This window comes from Mytilus edulis, chromosome 9 (assembly GCF_963676685.1).
Source record: "Mytilus edulis chromosome 9, xbMytEdul2.2, whole genome shotgun sequence".
Taxonomy (NCBI): domain Eukaryota; kingdom Metazoa; phylum Mollusca; class Bivalvia; order Mytilida; family Mytilidae; genus Mytilus; species Mytilus edulis.
The window spans coordinates 9,431,634-9,451,980 of record NC_092352.1 but is presented as its reverse complement, the minus strand read 5'-3'; the positions used below and the strand labels follow the sequence as shown (position 1 = coordinate 9,451,980).

The following is a 20,347-nucleotide window of genomic DNA, read 5'->3' as shown; positions in this document are numbered from 1 at the left end:
CTTTTTTAAGTTAAATAATCGTTCCCTTGTATGTCTCTGGAATATTGTAGCCTGGAGATCAGTTTTTGTCATGATTTTAAAGGGGAAATTACTCCCTTACGAAGTCTTGCTAGGTTAGGTGTACGTACATCAACATTGTAACTAATGTTGCCCGTGCAAGATTCTACCTTTCTATGTTTCTGTGTTTAACATTGAAAATACATTCAGTCAGAGATATTTAATACAATGTATTTAAATAAGTTATAGACCTGTATATGTTTCATTTTTATCCACATTGGTTGGAAATCGGGATCTCGGACACATCTTTTTAACTAGATACCCCATCGTGTTGCCCAGTATTTAGTTAGATGTATATGTTGTGTTTTTGCGTACTGTTGTTTGTCTTTTGAAATGTTGTCAAGTTTTTTTCTTTGACCGAGACTAAGATTTATCTGATCCACGTAATTGATTAAATCTTTAGGCTCATTCACATCTAAATCAGGGCATTTCTTAACACTGAATGAGTTCACACAATCCGATCGATCCATGTGTACCATCTATTTAAAAGAAGCTAGCATCCCCATCAAATGTTACGGACTGCTGAATTCCAAAATAGTAAAACGTTGTATTCTCCTGACTTCAGTTCAAAAAGGTGGTTTGTATTTGGAGCCATGCTCAACTTGAGGTGGCGTGAATCATATGTGGATCCTTAAAAATTCCAAAGATCTTTTAGAGTACATACAATCTAACTCTCTTTCATCTTGCAATAGTATTAAAACGGCTTTTGACTTTTCTACATTTTACACAAGTATTCCACATTCTAAACTAAATTGAAGGAGTTGCATGGTATTGCATTGTTTCATAAAAAAAAATGGCCAGCGTAGATACAAGTATCTTGTCTTAGGGAGGGATAAATCCAACTGTGTAGAGTATCACTCTGATTCAAACAAAAAAATATTCTGAAACTGACATTATCAAGATGCTTGATTTATTTATTGACAACATATGTGTTACGTTCGGAGGACGTATTTTTCAACAGACTGTCGGCATTCAAATGGGAACCAATTGTGCACCTTTCTTGCCGACTTGTTTCTTTATTATTATGAGACTGAATTCATACAGGAACTTCTTAGGAAGAAAGATAAGAAGTTAGCAATATCCTTTGACTCTACTTTCCGCTATATAAATGACGTTCTTTCGCTAAATAATTCAAAGCTTGGTGACTTACACTATGTTGAACGCATCTATTCAATCGAACTATAGATAAAGCATACACCAGATACAGTTAAGTCGGCCTCATATCTTTACTTTCATCTACAAATTGACAATGAGGGTCGGTTGAAAACAAAACTTTACGACAAAAGAGATGATTTCAGCTTTCCAATTGTGAATTTTCCATTTCTAAGTAGCAACATTCCAGCAGCACCTGTATACGGGGTATATATCTCCCAATTGATACGATATTCCCTTGCTTGCATTTCCTATCATGATTTTCTTGATAGAGGGTTGCTGCTCACAAGGAAGCTATTAAACCAAGAGTTCCAAATGGCGAAGTTGAAATCATCCCTTTGTAAATTTTACGGACGCCATCACGAGTTGGTTGACCGTTATGGAATAACCGTTTCACAAATGATATCGGATATGTTCCTTACGTCGTAACTACAATCCCCTTCCCTTTCATGAATGTGACCTACCGAATTAGACTTTTTACCGGATTTGTTATAACATAAGCAACACGACGGGTGCCACATGTGTAGCATGGATCTGCATACCCTTCCGGAGGACCTTAGATCACCCCTAGTTTTTGGTGGAGTTCGTGTTGCTTATTTTTTAGTTTTCTTTGTTGTGTCATGTGTTCTATTGTTTATCTGTTTGTCTTCTTTCATTTTTAGCCCGGCGTTGTCAGTTTATTTTCGATTTAAGAGTTTGACTGTCCCTCTGGTATCTTTCGTCCCTCTTTTTTGAGATACTAATTCGATCGATGTACAATGTAAATGCTTGCAATTCTTCAATGGATATATAGAGGATCGGCGAGTTCTGGAGTGGTGATACAGCTGACAGCGTTATTGGAATATCGTTCATGTTCTGGTGATTTAAGAAGCAGCTTCCATTTGCGTTTCAAGGATAGGTTTAAAACAAATTGGTAAGGTCTCGAGTTTATCAAATTAGATCTGTACGGTTTGATAGTTGCTTGCTCACTTGAATGTTTTGTTTGACTTTAAACTATTTTTGAAATAATTGAGAACAAATACTCTAGTTATCTTATACTTTGTAGAGGTAAACTTTTTGCCTCTTTACTTTACATTTGATTTTGGGCCAGTAAAATCAATGGTGGCAAACCCATTTTGTTCGAACATCAATCGCACAGTTGACCAAACTTTTCCAGGAGATATTGCTACAGGATCTCGATAAGTATCATCTATATTCTTGATAACTTGTTAGAAGAGTAAAATAAAATTGCTGTTTTCCCGAATGGTCTGTCAGGGATGTTTGAATTTGTCTTGTGAGCGATATAGCGGATCGACATTGTTTTAATTTGTGTGTCGTCGAGTCGACGAACATAGTTATCATCACCCGTGTTTTGTTTTCATGAAACAAAATAATATTTTCCCAACACATATCTAGTTCGCGTGGATCAAATATATCTTTGTCTTTATCTTAGTTCTAAGTGGGATTATATGCCATTGGGCTGCATTGGTAGTGGTATACTGTTCACTAAATCCAGTAAGATATTTGTCCTGGATGGAGATGAGACCAACGCTGTCTTTCGAGAACGTTTTGTCAAAATCTTTCTTCAGGAGTTGGTATATATAGAATGATGCAATGCGTTTTCAAACACATACAAAAAGTCTCAGCCCATCAAACTAAATCAAAAGAGATACTGTTCAGCATAGTGGTCTTATCGCATCCTGATTACCAGTAATCAATCAGTGAACTCATTTTAACAATCCTACATATCTACTCCAAATATGGTTGGCTAATACTGCCCAAATTTGATAAATGTGTAACAGTCAATGGTGTCTTTCCATTGTTTTTCCAATCACGAATTCCTTCAAAACTATGGACAGTCGACGGAAATGAATTTTACAAGATGGATGTCAAATGTGTGCTCCGAAAGCACAACATTAACATTTTATTCTATCAAAAAAGAGACGCGAAAGATACAACAGTGATAAAGCTCTTCATTAGTCGAAAAAAAACTCGATAATGCCATGACAAAAACCCAAAAAGATAGGGCTCTGCTACAAGTCAACAAAAAAAAAAGTCATCCTTATAATATATATATATGTTATGTATCTTGTAGTTGTTTGTACATGTGGTTGCGTAAATCTACGTCGATAAAATATTAATCAATTCATTACCTTTTTACGGGATTGTATAGAATGAAGATATATGTGATCAAAGTTTGGATCACCAACTTCATCATGTCTAATGTGCATGCGCGGTTGATGTCTACCCAAAAATGCTTCTCTTCATACGAGTCATCAATGTTGTTTTTAAAGGAAACCTCGAAGATCATATAAATAAAAAAACTCATGGTTAGAATATCCATGGAAGTATGATATAATATATATATCTGATCGTCTAAATTTCCCCTCACAAGAAAAGTGTAATTTTCAGAAGACACGTCTAGAAGGTACAGGTACCTTTGGTCGCATAAATCTATTCAATAGCATCGTTTAATCTCATTCTAGAGCACATTTTGTTTTGCACCTTTTCACGCTTTTGATTTCAGACCTACGGTGTTAATGGCATATAGTTTTGGGCTAAGTCCTTAAGGAAAAGTACTAAAACACTTTTTTTTAGCTTCGGTTCAGAATACAGGTATTGTATTCTTGTCAATTTGACGTTTCAACCTCAAGAGTTGATTGGATTTGAGGATCTTGTGTATATTTTTCTAACTTACCAGTTACAACTCATTGTGGTAATCATGATGCTCCGATAGCAAGTCAAGATCTACTTCCAAACTATATATCAATGACCATCTTCTTCTCTAATGTTGTCCAGAGCTTCCATGGCAGGCATTTTCTCTGGGTTACTCTATTACCCAGGATAGAGAAATCTTATTTGTTTAGGTAAATATATTATTCTTCCACATATTGTTATCTTTGGTATACCTTTGTGAAACCACGGTAAACGCATCTCTAATTACTTTCTCAGTCATAAGCAGCATATTTGGGTTCATCAGGAAATTTAATTTAATTTTGATAATTTTCGCTGTCGCATCAAAAGATGAAGGATACCAGGCTTTTTTTGTTTTAAATCTGACTTCTTGAAAGAGATGAAAGTTATCAGAGGTACATTTGAAGTCATAAGTCTAAAATAAACTGACATCGCCCTGGCTATTGTAGGTAAGACATTAGGAACATATCCGCTATCATCTGGGAAACGGATATTCCATAACGGTCAACCAACTCGTGATGGCGTCCTTTAAATTTACGAAGGGATGCTTTCAACTTCATTGGTATCATCATATAGGAAATACAAGCCCGTGAATATCGTTTCAATTTGGAGATATACTCAGTCTTTTAAAAGACACACTACAGAGCAGAATGACGTCAATTTTCAAATAAAGGTCATGGTATTCTCGCATGTATGTTATCCCCTTTTTCTACCAGACTGGCATTGCATGTTACTCGTTCTCAGGGCTGACATCTTCATTCATGGGCGTGTTGAATGATTTCTTCTTCGGGTGGAGTTTGGTCTATCGCAACCTGTGGAATCTGTCAATGTAATCGTACAGTTAAACAACATTTCTCAAAAGCAGCTCATTTGAAATTGTCTTTATATATAACAATATGTGGTATGGGTGACAATGCATGAGACAACTCTCCATCCATAATTTATATTATTTATTTTTGCGTTTCTCTGTGCTGAATGTTCTTATTTTTGTTTGTACTGTTTTCTTGTCACGTAGTTTTGTCATTTAAGCGATATTTTTTAACATTGCAATATAAGCGTGAGGTTTGGCTAGCCATAAAACCAGGTTCGACCCATTTTTTTTCCAAGTCAAGAATAAGGGAGTTGTTTTCAAATAAATAAATAATCTTTATATTTCAAGATGATAATCCCATTAGTTATAACTAATCTTCCGTTTCTATGTATGCTGGCATTTGTTTTTGTTGCACTTCAGTTCGATTGTTTTCTCCTAAAAGTAGATGTGTTTCTTTTGGTTTTAGTTTGTAACCTGGATTTGTTTTCTCTCTATCAATTTATTACATTTTAACAGCGGAATACTATATTGTTGCCTTTATTAATGCTATATTGTGTATGATGATGTATTCTATTATAAACTATTTACTTACTTACTGAATATATTTTTTAAATACATTTTTTTTAAATTCCAAATATTTTTCCTTTTTTTCTTGGCAATCATATTTAAGGAAAAAACTTAGGGCGTGGACAATTGAAATGGGATAAACCTCTCATTTTATACTAGTATTGATTTATTCGCAACACGTCTCTTATTTACAAAAAAAAAAACCAAGATGAACAGAGGGCTTCCAGCAAATGTGATATTTCCAAAAACGGCTGCGTATTTATTTGTTTCCAAAACGAAACTAGCATATCCATGCCAATGTGTTGGTTAGCCCTGCGCGTTTTTCATTGATCCCATTTGATGCCGACGTTTAATTCGTTTTTAATTTCTTATCCTAAATCTTTTTTGAGTAATGTTCTCCTCCCTAGACCAAGCAGTGTTTAGATCAATGGTAATGTCTAGTTGATTAGCTTGAGATCTGCCTTGTGTGGCCATATGGAATCTAAATGTCAACTCGAAGGCAGAGTTGACTTACATTCTTTGCGTCCATACGTTTGTGAGTTGGCTATTCTGACTCCCCCGCATTTATTCTGTAAAAAAATACACAGTATTGGTAGTCTTGCAAGTAGCATTGCGAAATATGGTGTAGATATATTTCGTATATCAGAAGAGTTAATGTTAAAAGTTTTGGTATTTAGTGTTCGCTTTCAAGTTTGGATATCGTTTGTCCAACAATCCTTACAAGACTAAACTTGAAGGGTCTGCTTTTCAGAAAAAAATCAGCTGCCACCAGACAATCTTTAAGGCCTTTAGGTCTACTGAAACCAAGTACTGGACTTATGGAATACCTCAAAAATAACTAATAAAAAGTAAAATCACAAAAATACTGAACTCCGAGGAAAATTCAAAATGGAAAGTTTTAGAATCAAATGGCAAAATCAAAAGCCCAAACACATCAAACAAATGGATAACAACTGTAATATTCCCGACTGGGTACAGTCATTTTTCTTATGTAGAAAATGGTGGATTCAAGCTGGTTTTATAGCTAGCTTAACCTCTCATTTGTATGACAGTTGCATAAAATTCCGTTATATTGACACTTGAACGATATGTGAACAAAACAAACAGACACAATAAGTCAAAAAGTCACAGGGGTATAGCAGTCAACATTGTATATAATCTTAATATCCGACTATAAAAAAATGTAACAAAGAAGCACAAAAAGGCATATAGACAAAGCACATTAGCAAAATTCGTAGTGAGATTATTTCACAGATTGATTAGGGTGAGGATTATGAATACTGGAAATATCGAACATAACCTGTGATAATGAACTCAATCTGCATTTCATAGCTAATTAAAATACATATCCTGGTTCAACGCTTCGTTTAAATACAAAGCCTGACATAGGATCTGTATTTTAATCATATATTGCCTTCAAATTGAACCGGTCGCACATGCAGAACTCGAAATTACCTCTACCCCCCTTTGATTTCTAAATCAAACTGGAACTCAATACGAAAAGGAAGATATGGTATGATTACAATGAGACAGCTGTCCATTGGAATTTAAATAAATCGGATCTATTTACAGGCCACCGTACGGCCTCCAACAATGAAAAACCACATACAGTACTATTAAAGCCCCCCCCCCCCCCCCCCCCCCGACATGTAAAATGTGAAACAATTTAAACTAGTAAACTAACGGCCTAATTTATAACAAAATAGTGTATACGACAAAAAAAAACAACAAAAGAACAATAATTCATTTATATATTATTTATTTAATTATTTATAATTCAGACTTTTTGAAATACCAATTGCTTGTGTTTAAATTTGAAAATTTAAAATACGTTTCACGTGTTGGGGGCTTGATCCACTACTGTGTTATAGTAGTCTCAGCGTTCCACTCGGTCATCATTACTGTGACTTTTGTTAGTCCGTTTACCAACTTTTTTGCTGTCCTTTTCCCAAAATAGTCACCCCATATTTTCACACGTGCTAACACCTGAAGTAATATCCCCTTTGTGTTTTTTTTTTCATTTCAGTGATTTATAAGTGAGGGTGGTAAAGGGGGGGTGCTTGCACGAAAAAAACGTGAAATAAGACATAATTTCACGTTGAACGTGAAATAATTTCTGTTATGAACGTTGCACGAAAAATAAATACTTTTATTTGTACCTTTGGTGACTGAGTCACTGTCTTCTTTTATATATTAACTCTTTGTTTTACTTGATATTCCCGATTTAGTATACACATTTATGATATAATTGGTTTACGGCTTTTAAAAAAGTATTTCTTGACTATCCCTGCCAAGTGTTTGAATTTTATTTGAAAAATACCGAGCACGTAAAATAAGACCTTGAAAATCACAATGCACGTAAAATTAAATAAGCTGAACACGTTGAACGAGGCACCCGTCTTGCTCGACTGAACGTCAAATAAAAAAGTAAAAACACGTTGAACGTGAAATAAAAAAACGGTGATCACATTGCACGAAAATAACCCTTTACCACCCTCATAAGTCATAAAAACCTAAAAATATAAAAAAAAAATATAAATATTATTATACTTACTACACTGAAAATCAATGATATTTTAAATAAATAATTTTAGTTATAACGAATAGAATAGCATAACCGACACCAAAGAGTGTTTAATAAAATATTGGACTCCCTGTACATAACCCCTTATTGTGTGGGGTGATATGGGATGAGACATGAAGACCACACCCTCTGACCTTTTTGAAAAATCGCGCGCTTCTTATTGTTTACAACACATGCGCAATTCAGGTTAAAAAAAAGGGGTCTCACTAATTAGCGACAACAAGCGTCAACAAGCGACAATAAGCGTCAACAAGCGACAAGAAGCGACAACAAAAATTATTTTAGCGACAACAAGCGACAAGAAGACTATTTAGCGACAAGAAAACATTTTTTTTTATTAGATATAAAGAAATTTGTATTTAATGGTTTTTTTAAATATACGAGCAGATATGTCTAATTAAAATGTTTAAATATATAGATAGACGAAGAAATGAAACATTTGTGAGAAAGAAAGAGATTGTGAAGTTTATATTAGTATATTGGTAGATGAAGAAATTTAACATTTGTGAAAAAGAAAGTGATTGAGCTTCTTTTTTTATTTTTAAATATGAAGAATATGTATAAGATAATGTATGTATCTGTTTTCATGTGTTTTAGATGTGGCTTCACCCTAAGGAAATAACAGTACACACAATGTGGAACATCACATGAGATTAACGAGTCGCGTGTCCCCTGTTTTATTGCTACAATAACATCCAATTAACACCTTCAACTTTGTACACGCGTCAGACTATACAATTACACGCGCCAGAATATACAATCATTGTAAATAGTGAACACCTGTTGAAAACTCAAGATTGTCATTAATTTCCTTTCATCTTCAATCAATATGCATAAACATGATAAATATCGTTTAATGAGGCAATAAACAAATAAAAAGATGAAAACATTCACATTTCAATTTTCTTTTCCTCTTGTTTGATTTCAGTTCTTTGTATTTCACAATTTGTGTCAATATTTTCAGGTCAATGATGCACAAGTAATTCATTTTGCGAACTTAATACATATTGCACGAAAAGAGTTTTAAAAAACAAATTATAAGATAAATAATATGTTCTAAAACACAAGGAAAAGTAATCTCATAATACAATAATTAAACGTAATACTGGCTGTTATTCATTATAGATGATAAAATATTATGTAAATAATGTTTCATTTTTTTCTATCAATTTTAACTTTCTTGTCGCTAAAATTATTTTCTATTGCATATTCTTTTAATATTAATTGCAATAATTAATTTTAATTAAACAAAAATGTTTTCTTGTCGCTAAATAGTTTCTTGTCGCTTGTTGTCGCTAAAATAATTCTTGTTGTCGCTTCTTGTCGCTTGTTGACGCTTGTTGTCGCTAAAATTCTTGTTGTCGCTAATTAGTGAGACCGAAAAAAAGGTCACTGCCAACTCAGGTGTGAAATTATGACTAAGGACGAAAGGTGCTACAAAATGATTTGTTTATGTTATGTGATGATTAGATAACGGTGGAATACATAAAATTAACAACAATTGTAATTAACTTTAAATTTGAAATTATTTTTCTCTTAGAAAAAAATGGATATGTGACTTTTAATGATGTTTTACTGTGTGAAAATGTGACATTTTTCAACAACTCAACAACATGGGTAAAGATCAAGATTTTTTACAGGCTGTTAAAGATAGGGATATTTCTCATTTACAAAAACTGCTTGCTAAAGCAGGAAAGCATGGCAAAACAAGTAAGTCATAAAAAGTATTCGTACGGTTTAATTTAAAATGAAACATCGAATAACATAAAACATGCAAATTACTATTGATTATCTCCCCTGAATTACAGGTATGTAAAGGAGCTTATCTATTGCAGTTTCATCATACACAATATCATGTAATATTACAGGTGATATTGTATTTTCTTCTTAAAGTTATTTAGAAAAGTCTATGTTTTCTCAAATAAATATTTATTAGGCATGTCACCAGATTGCCTGATATATATTTTAAGTTTTGAAATATTTTTTTCGTTTGTATTCTCAAAATATCACATGTATAACTTTAAAAAAAAAAGTAAAAAAATGATTTAAACAGGGAAAATATTTACAAGTTACTAGCCAAAAAAAACTTACCAAAATTGCAAGGTGACAAACTTTTTAAGAACTGCATTAATTTGACAATAATTGAGATTACATGTATTTAAAAAAAAAATTGTTTCATCTTTTATCATGTTTATAACTTGTGTCCTACATGACATATAAGAATCAAAATTTATAATCCATTTTCAATGCTTAAAAATATATTGCAAATTATTAATACAATATGTTGAACTCTTTTCCTATTGATAGTTGAGCTCTTTTCTAATTGATAGTTTTCATGATTATGACAAACCTGATTATGTTTTTTTATCAGGCTGAAACAAATGAAGATGATTTAACATGTGATAATATAACTTGTTTGCAATATAATTCCCCAAATAGGAAATTATATTTTTTAAAATATAAAAATAAGATGATTTCAAAAATAGACAACCAGAGACCAAATGACATAGAAGTTTACAGATAAATCTCACCCTACAGCCTTCAACAGTGAGCAAATCTGTAATCGGCATGATCCTAATAAGTGACCTGATCTTAGAATACAAGGATGTCATTAGATATATGAATTGCCTTTAATACTTTTACTGCACAGTAAAACACACAAAAAATAAAGGAACAGTGCTTTAATTGCTGTTCTCATTTCAAATTGACGTCTTGATAACTCTTAGCCTAGACAAGTTGTGTAGGAAATTAACAGACACATGTACCATCAAGTATGCCCCTCAACACATTTTTTTATTTTGGGCAAGCAACTACAAACATTGAACAACCACATAGTCATGATAGTGTGGTTAGTAGTTTTAAAGTCCTATCAAAGCTCATTTTCATGGATTTTTGTGATAGAACTGTTTCTCATGCAAATATCTTTGAATTTCACTTTTAAGTACTTTTTTATGCCCACTGACCTATCATATTGGTCAGATTTGCATCTAAACTACTTCTACAAATGTATTAGCAACTCTTATTGCATTTGTATAATTCCAAGATCTCATTAATAAAGATGTATTCACAAACTTGTATTATAATTAACAATACATGTATTATTTGCATTAGTCATATTTACATATATATATATATGCATGTTGTCATAAAGTACATGTATTAATTTTAATACTTAGGTATAAATAGTTAACCAAATGTAACTTAAAAAAACTTATTTTAATGATCAATAAATGTATAATGCACCTTCAAAATACAATGACATACATGTACAAATGTACATATGTATGTACAAAAAATGTACATGTAAAGATACATCTATAGATATAAGAAGATGTGGTATGAATGTCAATGAGACAACTCTCTCCATCCAAGTCACAATTCGTAAAAAGTAAATTGTTAGATGTCAAAGCACGGCCTTCAACATGGAGCCTTGGCTCACAATCCGAACAGCACCTTATAATTAAAGGACTCCAAAATGACAAGTGTAAGACAATTCAAACAGGAAATGTATGTTTTTAGTCCCATTAACATTAGCACATTGCCTGCCTTTCATACTCATTTTAACCTCAATTTTATCACTATGAGAGTATCACATATTATTTTCCTTCTGTGAATTGAAATCTTCTTAAGGTTGTATAAAATCATATCTTGAATGAATTTATGAATCAAACTGCATTAAACTTGGGTTGGGTTTCCAATTCTTTCAGTGGGAAGAGTTTAACCAAACTTTCAAAGTGTCATGTACTGTAAATTCAGAAATTATTGCAAGCATTTATGTTGTACAGTATTCATCATTTCAACAACATTTAGGATTAGATTTTGTACAACATTCAAAGGGAGTAAGATAATTTAACCAGGCAAAGCTTAGGCCTTCTATATTTTTACACATATTTAATTATACATGTACATGTGTTTGCTGTCCTTATTTGATCTGGTATAAGAATTCGAAGATTCCTTCAATTATCTATTCTGTGTTTAACGATTGTAGGAACTTTGATACACTTGAACATATAGTTCATCCTATCATTCAGATACAATGTACATGTATGCTTTCACGTACATGTATGTATATGGGAAAGGCCAAGTTATTTGTGGATTTTAGCTTCATTTTCCTATTTGTCAGTCAATATACATGTTTGGCCTATTTCATATACATGTTACTTCATTGAAAGGTATCTGAAATTAACATAACTATCTGTCCGCTGATAGGGTGTCCAAATGTAGAAACATTAATTAGGTTGTATAATACAAATATTTGATAAACTAAATGACTTAGGCAGTATAAGGTCTAATGATATTTTCTAACGATATTTAATTATGAGAAAGATGACATGATTTATAGAACTTTACGATATTTTCTACGGATATTTAATTGTAAGAAAGATGACATGGTTTATAGTTACAGCAATATTTAAAGAAGGTAAGATACATGTACATTACAAGAAGTTGCTGCAGGATTAATATTTTGATCTGATTGCTTTAATATGGAAACGGTTTTGTTAAAATCACTTTGAGATATATATGCAGTTGTTTTAACCAGTAAAAATGCTATAACCACTGAGTAAACTAACTTATATTTGATGGTACAGGGGGTATTGTAATATTATCTATTAGAGTGTGTTTGTTCAGTGTCAATTTAACAGGATATTCAGGGCCATCACATGTGGATGTGATATGAATATGGACCGATACACTGGACTGGATTTACAATGTGCTTGCAGAGTTTCATTTTTACAAGGTAACAGTTCATAGGAAGACATGTCACACTACTGATACACATTATTTTGACTCCTGGTCTACCAGTGTTTGCTCTTACTCTAGTATATAAAATGTCAAGTGACAAGCACAGAAATAGCAAATTACAATGATTCAAAATTTTATATGCTTTATAGACCGTCCTTGAGATGGGTAACTATACCACAACCAGAGAGGTGGTAAAATTAAACTTGATAAAGAGATGGGTACTCTACCACAACCAGTGAGGTGGTAAAATTAAACTTGAAAAAGAGATGGGTTCTCAACCAAAACCAGTGAGGTGATAATTAAATTAAACTTGAAAAAAAAGAGATGGATACTATTCCACAACCAGTGAGGTGGTAAAATTAAACTTGATAAAGAGATGCGAATGATACTAGAGGTACATTCAAAATCAGAAGTTGAAAATGACTGGACAATGCCATGGCCAAAAACAAAAAAGACAAACAGACAAACAATAGTACAAAAAACACAACATAGAGAACTAAAGACTGAGCAAGGCGCACCCCATGAATACTGGGGGTGATCTCAGGTGCTCTGGAAAGGTAAGCAGTCAAGCAGATCCTGCTCCAAATGTGGCACAGGTTGTGTTGCCTATGTTAGTACTAAACCGTTTTGAAATAAGTCCAATTTGGTAGGACATATTCAGGAAAAAAGATGGGATAGAGGTTACAACATTAGGAACATATCTGTTATCATCTGTGATACAGATATTCCATAACTGTTGACCATCTTGTGATGACGTCCTTAAAACTAATGAAGAAATCGATGATTTCAACTTCACCATTTGGAACTCTAGGTTTAATAGCTTCCTTGTGAGCAGCAATCCTCTATCTAAGAAAATCAAAATAAGAAATACAAGCACTGGAATATTGTATCAACTGGGGGTTATATACTTCTTATGCAGGCGCTGCACGAATGTTGTCAACAAAAAAATGGAAAGTTCAAAATTGGAAACTGAAATCATCTCTTTTGTTGAAAAGCCTTGTTGTCAACGGACTCTCATATAAAGTGTAATTGTACAATGTGTTTGAGATGGTTTAGTCAGCAGAAATGTATATGTAGATACAATCTAGGCTAGAATAGAACCTTTCATATTTGATCAGAAAAAAAATCTTTGTCCACTTTGAAAATTAAAACTTTTGCTGCTAAAAACTATATCAAGGGATATAGAGTATAGATGATAGTGTTGAAACTTGAAAGTGGGATTAAAAACAAATCACCATCATCTAAAATAGTCTTACAGATAGTGTCGGACCTTAAGGAATTCTTGCAAATATATTTATAATACATGTATATTATATAGGCAGGACCTTTTTCGGGACTTTGGGATCGGGTGTTTTCAAGCTCTTGATTTCTGGATTGACCCTTTCAGGATGTCAGGATTTTAAATTTTTTTTAATTTGGGACCTCAGGATTTCAAATTTTTAAGCCCAGGATTTCGGGGTTAGGATCCCTCCGATTCCAACTCCCCTCCCCCTCATATAAGATTATTGGCACTAGAATTTGAGATGCAAGTGAATATTTCTAAAGAAAAAGAAAAGACATTTAATTTTTGTTTTTCAATGTAGAAAATATGTATATATTTATTATTAATTATATAATAGCCTGTAAATGCCTCCATTGATTCTAACCATTCCGTGAATTCCAGTAAAAAGGTAATATTTACCTAACTATTAATCTGACTGGTGCACCAGATGTTATAACACACATCATCTGGTTTTAAGATTTTATGCCTTGCATCTGCAGTGCCTATTCTATATGATGCAATCATCATATTACATACTTTTTCATCTTTTAGCGAATTGTTTGAACTTTTAATTGATGAAACATGACGTTAATTGTGCCTTAGAATGTTTCAAAGTAGATTTCAAGTATGAATTCCCTCATAACTTACAAGATATTTCTTCATTTTGTTGATGGTTCCATTAAAATTCTTCACAAGATTCTCCTTTCTTTGCCAGATTGTTTTGTAAATAATTTAGAAACTGGTATACACACATAATAGCCCTTTGCTTCCACACTAATTAAATATTACATTTTACATGTTTTATAGATGAGTCAATTGTTTGTATCAGATCTATAATAGAATACGATATGTGCTTATGGGTATCTTAAGTCTGTTTCACATATCCTTATAATGTCAGACATTGTCTAAAAAAGTACCCATTGCATACTTGATGATACCATGGCCAGTCACATGAAACTTTACTCAATATCAGAGACTTCATACAGTTTTTTTCGGGGGATCAGACTCATCAGATGACTGACATTTTTGTGGTTTTCATGGCAAAATACTGCAGCTTTACCATTATTACACAAGTATAATAGAGTTATACTATACATGTGAATCCGATAGCTTTATATTTTGCTAAGTTTAAATGACAACAATGTTGCTGCTAGCTGTGCAGTCCCTTTTATTTCCTATATGACACACTTGCTTCAAATCATAACACTATAGTTGTGCATCATTTGCAGTTATTTTTGTTGAAGTTACTACCTATTTTTGATCAAAGTGGAAGAAAGCAAAGTAACAAATGTATATATACATGTAAGATTTGGGATCTATCATCTAAAACAAATTTTATTAAACTTTTGAAATTTAAAAAAAACTAAAGCACACTGATTCAATGGATATGGATAGTGTTTATAGACTTATAATGACAAACATGTAAGATGTAAGCTACTTCCTAATAGATTATACATCAATCTGTACGCAGTGTAGAGTACATACAAATGTATATATAAATAGGTTATGGGTTCTGAACAAAAACTAGACATTAACCATGTTTACATCATATGACATGAACATTGGAATTTAGAACTTGTATAATGTACATGTCTAAAAACACAAACTTTCTATTTTCAGAATTATTTAGGTCCAGTAACATTGGAATTTTGAACTTTTACAATGTACATGTTAATTAAGACACCAACTTTCTATTTTCAGAGTTACTTGGGTCCAGTAAAAGAATCAACATTGACTACCAAGATAGTGATGGGTAAGGTCCATATAAACAATATTTGTGCTTCAGGTTTCTCAACTTACCGTATCAATATGTCTCAAAACACCTACCCAAATGTTTGTATCCACACTTTTGGTAGTGAATTGTGAGAAAATAGCAAACCAGTTCATGATTTTCAACTAATAAAGTCAAGGATTAATAAATTGAGTAAGATGAAGGAGGAAAAACTAAACCTACATGTATACTTTTTTCTACATGTATACTTTTTTTGTTTTGGCCTTTAATACATACATTTTGTACAATGATGAATGTTGATGATTAGAATTTATAAAAGATGGTAACCTGCTTGTCCCTCTATAAAGAAAGTTCATGCAAACATTAACTAATGTAAGGTATAGCAAAGAACACAATGAATACTATAAAAATAGATGTGTCATTTATATCTATGGCAGCAACCCTAGAAGACATGAAACAACACTGATATTCATAATACAGCTTTAAACAATAGACAAGTATTTATACCATATGTCAAGATTAAAACTGCCCTGAGTTAAGTTACAAATTGTGAAAGTTATACTTTGGGGTCCCATTAAAATGTAGCTGGGCTTTATATTGAAAATCATTCCAATGTGATAAGTTATAGACAGTCTTGAAAGACAACACTAGTTGAACTTTGTCTGTTTACCAAATGAATAAATGTAGATAATTTGTATAGATTTTGCATGTTTAACTAAGAGCAAAATTATGTCAAGCATTTCGAAATTTTAAGGACAATTTCAATGTTAGAACTTCAGCCTTGTTTCATTTAAATGTATGTCACAAAATCTAAATCAACTTATATTTATCAAAATTTGTATGACTGATATTCTGTAAATATGATGTGTTTATAGTATATTGTCAATATTATTTTTCACACATTGATGAAAATATTAATGGTATTTAGTTTGTGAAGTACTATACTGTTCATCAAGGTCTTTAAAAGAAAACTTCTGAAATATACTTGATGAATAATTATTCAAGAATAATTTTTTTATTGAAGTCACATTTTAAAAAGAGAAAAAATGTATAAAAGAAAAAATATTAAGGAAAATTAAAATATTTGTAGATGCATTTGAAACTGGGTATATAAAAATGTGTTTCAATAATCACGTTTTTCTTAAGGACAGAATAATATCCAAGTTTTATTGTATGGAAAAAAAATATGGCATTGATATTTGCTTGAGAAGTAGGAGAAAGATCTAAGTCAAAGAAAAGTTCTGAGTAGTAAAGTTATGTGCGAAGTTCACTCCTCTAAACCATAATTGATATTGGTGTTCACTTTTATTCTATACAATTATGTGTTTTAAACCATGTGTTTGCATCAAACAGAACACAAAAATAATCAATTTCTAGAGAATGCTGTATTGGAGCATCAAAAACATCAGTACTTATCTCGAGGTACTTATAAAAGTTGAGTTGTAGATTCAATTGAATGTTTATAACATGCACTTGTAATATACTTGTAAATGAAAAAGCAACTCTTAAAAGGCCTGACAAAGAGTGCACTTTAACACACAATACTACTGTAAAAAGATTGCCCTCCTCCTAAACAAAAAAAAAGGAATAAAACAAAATTAACAAAAATGGGATCTCAAACAGGTGTGACATGGAAAACATTCCACATCTGTTTTAATGTTCATGTACATTTTGTGCCATAAAGAGATCTATTTAAAAGACTTAGACAATGACTGCACCTGAAGTATCTTCAACTAAAAATAGGTCACAGTTACCTACATGTCATGATAAACTTTAATTAGGTCCAGTTCAGACGAAAGACATACTGTAAATTCAGAAATTATTGCGATTTTGTCATTTTAGACTTAAATGCGAGTTTAAATTATTGCGTTTATAACTCTGTCCCATTTTCCCCAATAATAAAAACCTCGCATTAATTTCTTAATTTACTGTATTTGATTTCTTACAAAAATATATTGTCTTGATCTCATTTGACCTATATAAATATAAATTTTTGTTTTTAGAATGTCCGCTTTGCATCAAGCCGCCTTAGTTGGCAGTTTGGAAATGATGGGGATGCTGTTAGAGCAAGGAGCCTCCGTTGGTTTGTCTGACAATAAAGGTATGATATCAACTGGTAGGCGTAATGGATAATAGATATACATTTGTAGGATGATCTGGTATGAGTGCCAATGAGACAACTCTCCATCCAAGTAGCAACTCTTAAAAGTAAACCATTATAGGTCAAGGTATGACCTTCAACACGGAGCCTTGGCTACACCTAACAACAAGCTATGAAGGGCCCAGAAAATGACTAGTGTAAAACCATCTAGTCTTTATTAGATATTTTGATTGAAAATTTGAAAAAATGTGATAATATTTGTTTAAATTTTTTTTTAACAAAAATATTGATCTTTAAGGCAAATAAAAAAGGGAATTCCATTAAACAAGGCACTCAACTACTATAAATTCAGAAATAATTGCAAGTTTTTATTGAGGCAAATAATGCAACTCCTTGAGAATCATAATAATAAAGAACATTCTGATATCAGAAACATATAGCTGTATGAAGTTAACCATAGTCGAAATCATTTTATTCATTTTATTCTTTTTATTCATTTTTAGGTAAAACCTTATGGGACTGACTTGTTATCTTAATTTTCCAAGACTTATCACTACCTTTTTGATACACAAAATATAGCGCATTGATCATATCATTCTATACATCCTATCCATGAACATTTACAGATATTTATCAATGTTATATATGATCAGTTATTCAAGGCACAAAATGATGCTACACATGGCAAGAAAATTACATAAATTTTGCAAGGTGCAGGAATCTAATATCTGTTCTAATAAAAGAATGATCGATGTCATTGTTAAAATCATCTTTAAAAATTTGGAGTTATCTTTTGTCTAGAATTGTTGTTAAATCAACTACAACCAATGCAATATTTAATTTTACTTCCCACTGATAACATGAAGCAATCTTTATCGTTCAGTGCTTACAAGCACTTTGATTAAAAAATGTCAATAATCAATATATGCAATAATATTTCAATTTACAGTACTTTCATAATCAAACAGTGTGTTATATGTGACTTTATAACTAGCTAAACTTCCTGCTTCTATGGTTGATGCTAATAGTTTCATTCTATTTATAGAACTGTGAGCAACCAAAACAGTTGAAGCCCACCCCTGTGTGCGTGATTATCTCGTTGCTTTGAAGACCTTTTTGTGGCCTTGGCCTGTTTTTCTGTTCTTTGGTCGGGTTGTTGTCTCTTTGACATTTCTTTGTTTCCGTTCTCTGTTTATAATTGGTAAACTAATTAATATTCTTAAGTTATTTCAAATCATTTGCAAAACTTTAATCTTGAACGCTCATTTTTTCTTTGGTTTTTAATACATAAAATAAAATGCTTTGCTATTATTATGTTCTAGGGATGTTAGCTCTTCACTATGCTTGCTGGCAAGGGAAAGCAGAACCAGTTCACATGCTGTTACAGTGGAGATCACCAGTCAGTAACCAGTCGTATGATGGTGCTACACCTTTACATCTAGCTTGTCAACACGGACATTTTGATGTGGTAAGATTGAAAAACCTGCTGGAAAAAAATAGCATAAAATTAATCATCACACACCTTTATATATGAGAAATACAATACAATATTGATTTAGGATGATGATTAATTATAAATAAGACAGCATGATTAAGAGATGAATGAAGTGATCTTGAACTTGTTCAATAGTTTTGTTTGACGAATACAATGTTAAGGATCAAAACTTTAACTAAATCTCAAAGCATGTTATGAATTGTATGCGTAATCTTGTGACTGAGTATCTTAAAGTATATATATATTTTTTGCTCTTAAAGGAAAGATATTAAATTTAACAATCTTAATCGTAATAAACACACCATTTTGCACAATTTAACAGCTGTTATATGCAGTTTAAAATGTATTTGCTAATGTAGTAAATATTGAAATATGTATTATGTTTTCTACAAAAAAATTATGCATTGCATAAAATTGATATTTTGACAAATAATTTTTTGAATGTTTTATGTTTACATTCCTATAGTAAAGCCTTGTTTTTATTTTATCAAGTCTGAGAATAAAATTTGAATTGATAAGCAAAGGAAGACAGCATGACAAGAAATTAAAATGGAGTGATGCATAAAATCTTTATTCAGAAGTGAAATTTGTCTAATCCAGTGGAAAATGAAACCAAGATCAAAAGTTTGTCAAGTTTGCACAAAAATTTCACATTCATGAAGTTAGAATATTAATATTAATATTCAAATCGTTTGCTCACAGAAAAAAGTGTCATTGTTAATAAGATGTGAAACTTTATCAAAAATTTCACAGTATATTCAGTTCTACTGTCATAAATAGTAATAGATAGTATTTTCTTACCTGTTCAGGTGAGAATCAATCATCAAAGAAATTAAATTGTCATTAAATCATGTACCTTGGCCTTACCTGCACAAAAAAATCAATGTAATAGATTACATCAAGTGATGGTCTTCTTTCTATTGTATGACAATCTCAACTCAACTCAAGGGTTCTTTAGTCCTTCTTGTCAAGGATATGGTGAAATTTAAAGACTTTCAATCAGTCAAAATCTTCAACATACTTTAAAAACTTAAATTTGTCGTAATTGAACAAGTTACTTTTAAAAGTATTTAGGAATTCAGCTTATTTCTTTGTTAAAAAAAATTCATGGTTGTAGCATTTTTAATTTCCTGTTTTTTGCCCCCAAAAAAATGACAATTGAAATTAAAAC

At 31.9% G+C, this 20,347-nt stretch overlaps 1 protein-coding gene across 3 annotated transcripts in view; it reads left to right on the top strand.

Annotated features, from left to right (window-relative positions):
- The first annotated feature begins 9,224 nt into the window (after nt 1-9,224).
- Nucleotides 9,225-20,347, top strand: part of LOC139487605 (caskin-2-like) — a 75,740-nt gene continuing 64,617 nt past the window's right edge. The window contains exons 1-4 of one of the 3 annotated variants that reach the window (XM_071272503.1): nt 9,225-9,554; nt 15,550-15,601; nt 17,584-17,681; nt 19,004-19,149. In XM_071272503.1, coding sequence (XP_071128604.1) covers nt 9,458-9,554; nt 15,550-15,601; nt 17,584-17,681; nt 19,004-19,149 — 393 coding nt within the window. In that variant the 5' untranslated portion in view covers nt 9,225-9,457. Of the gene's footprint in view, nt 9,555-12,168; nt 12,265-15,549; nt 15,602-17,583; nt 17,682-19,003; nt 19,150-20,347 lie in introns of those variants that run through there. The other 2 variants (XM_071272505.1, XM_071272504.1) reach the window with 2 other exon arrangements.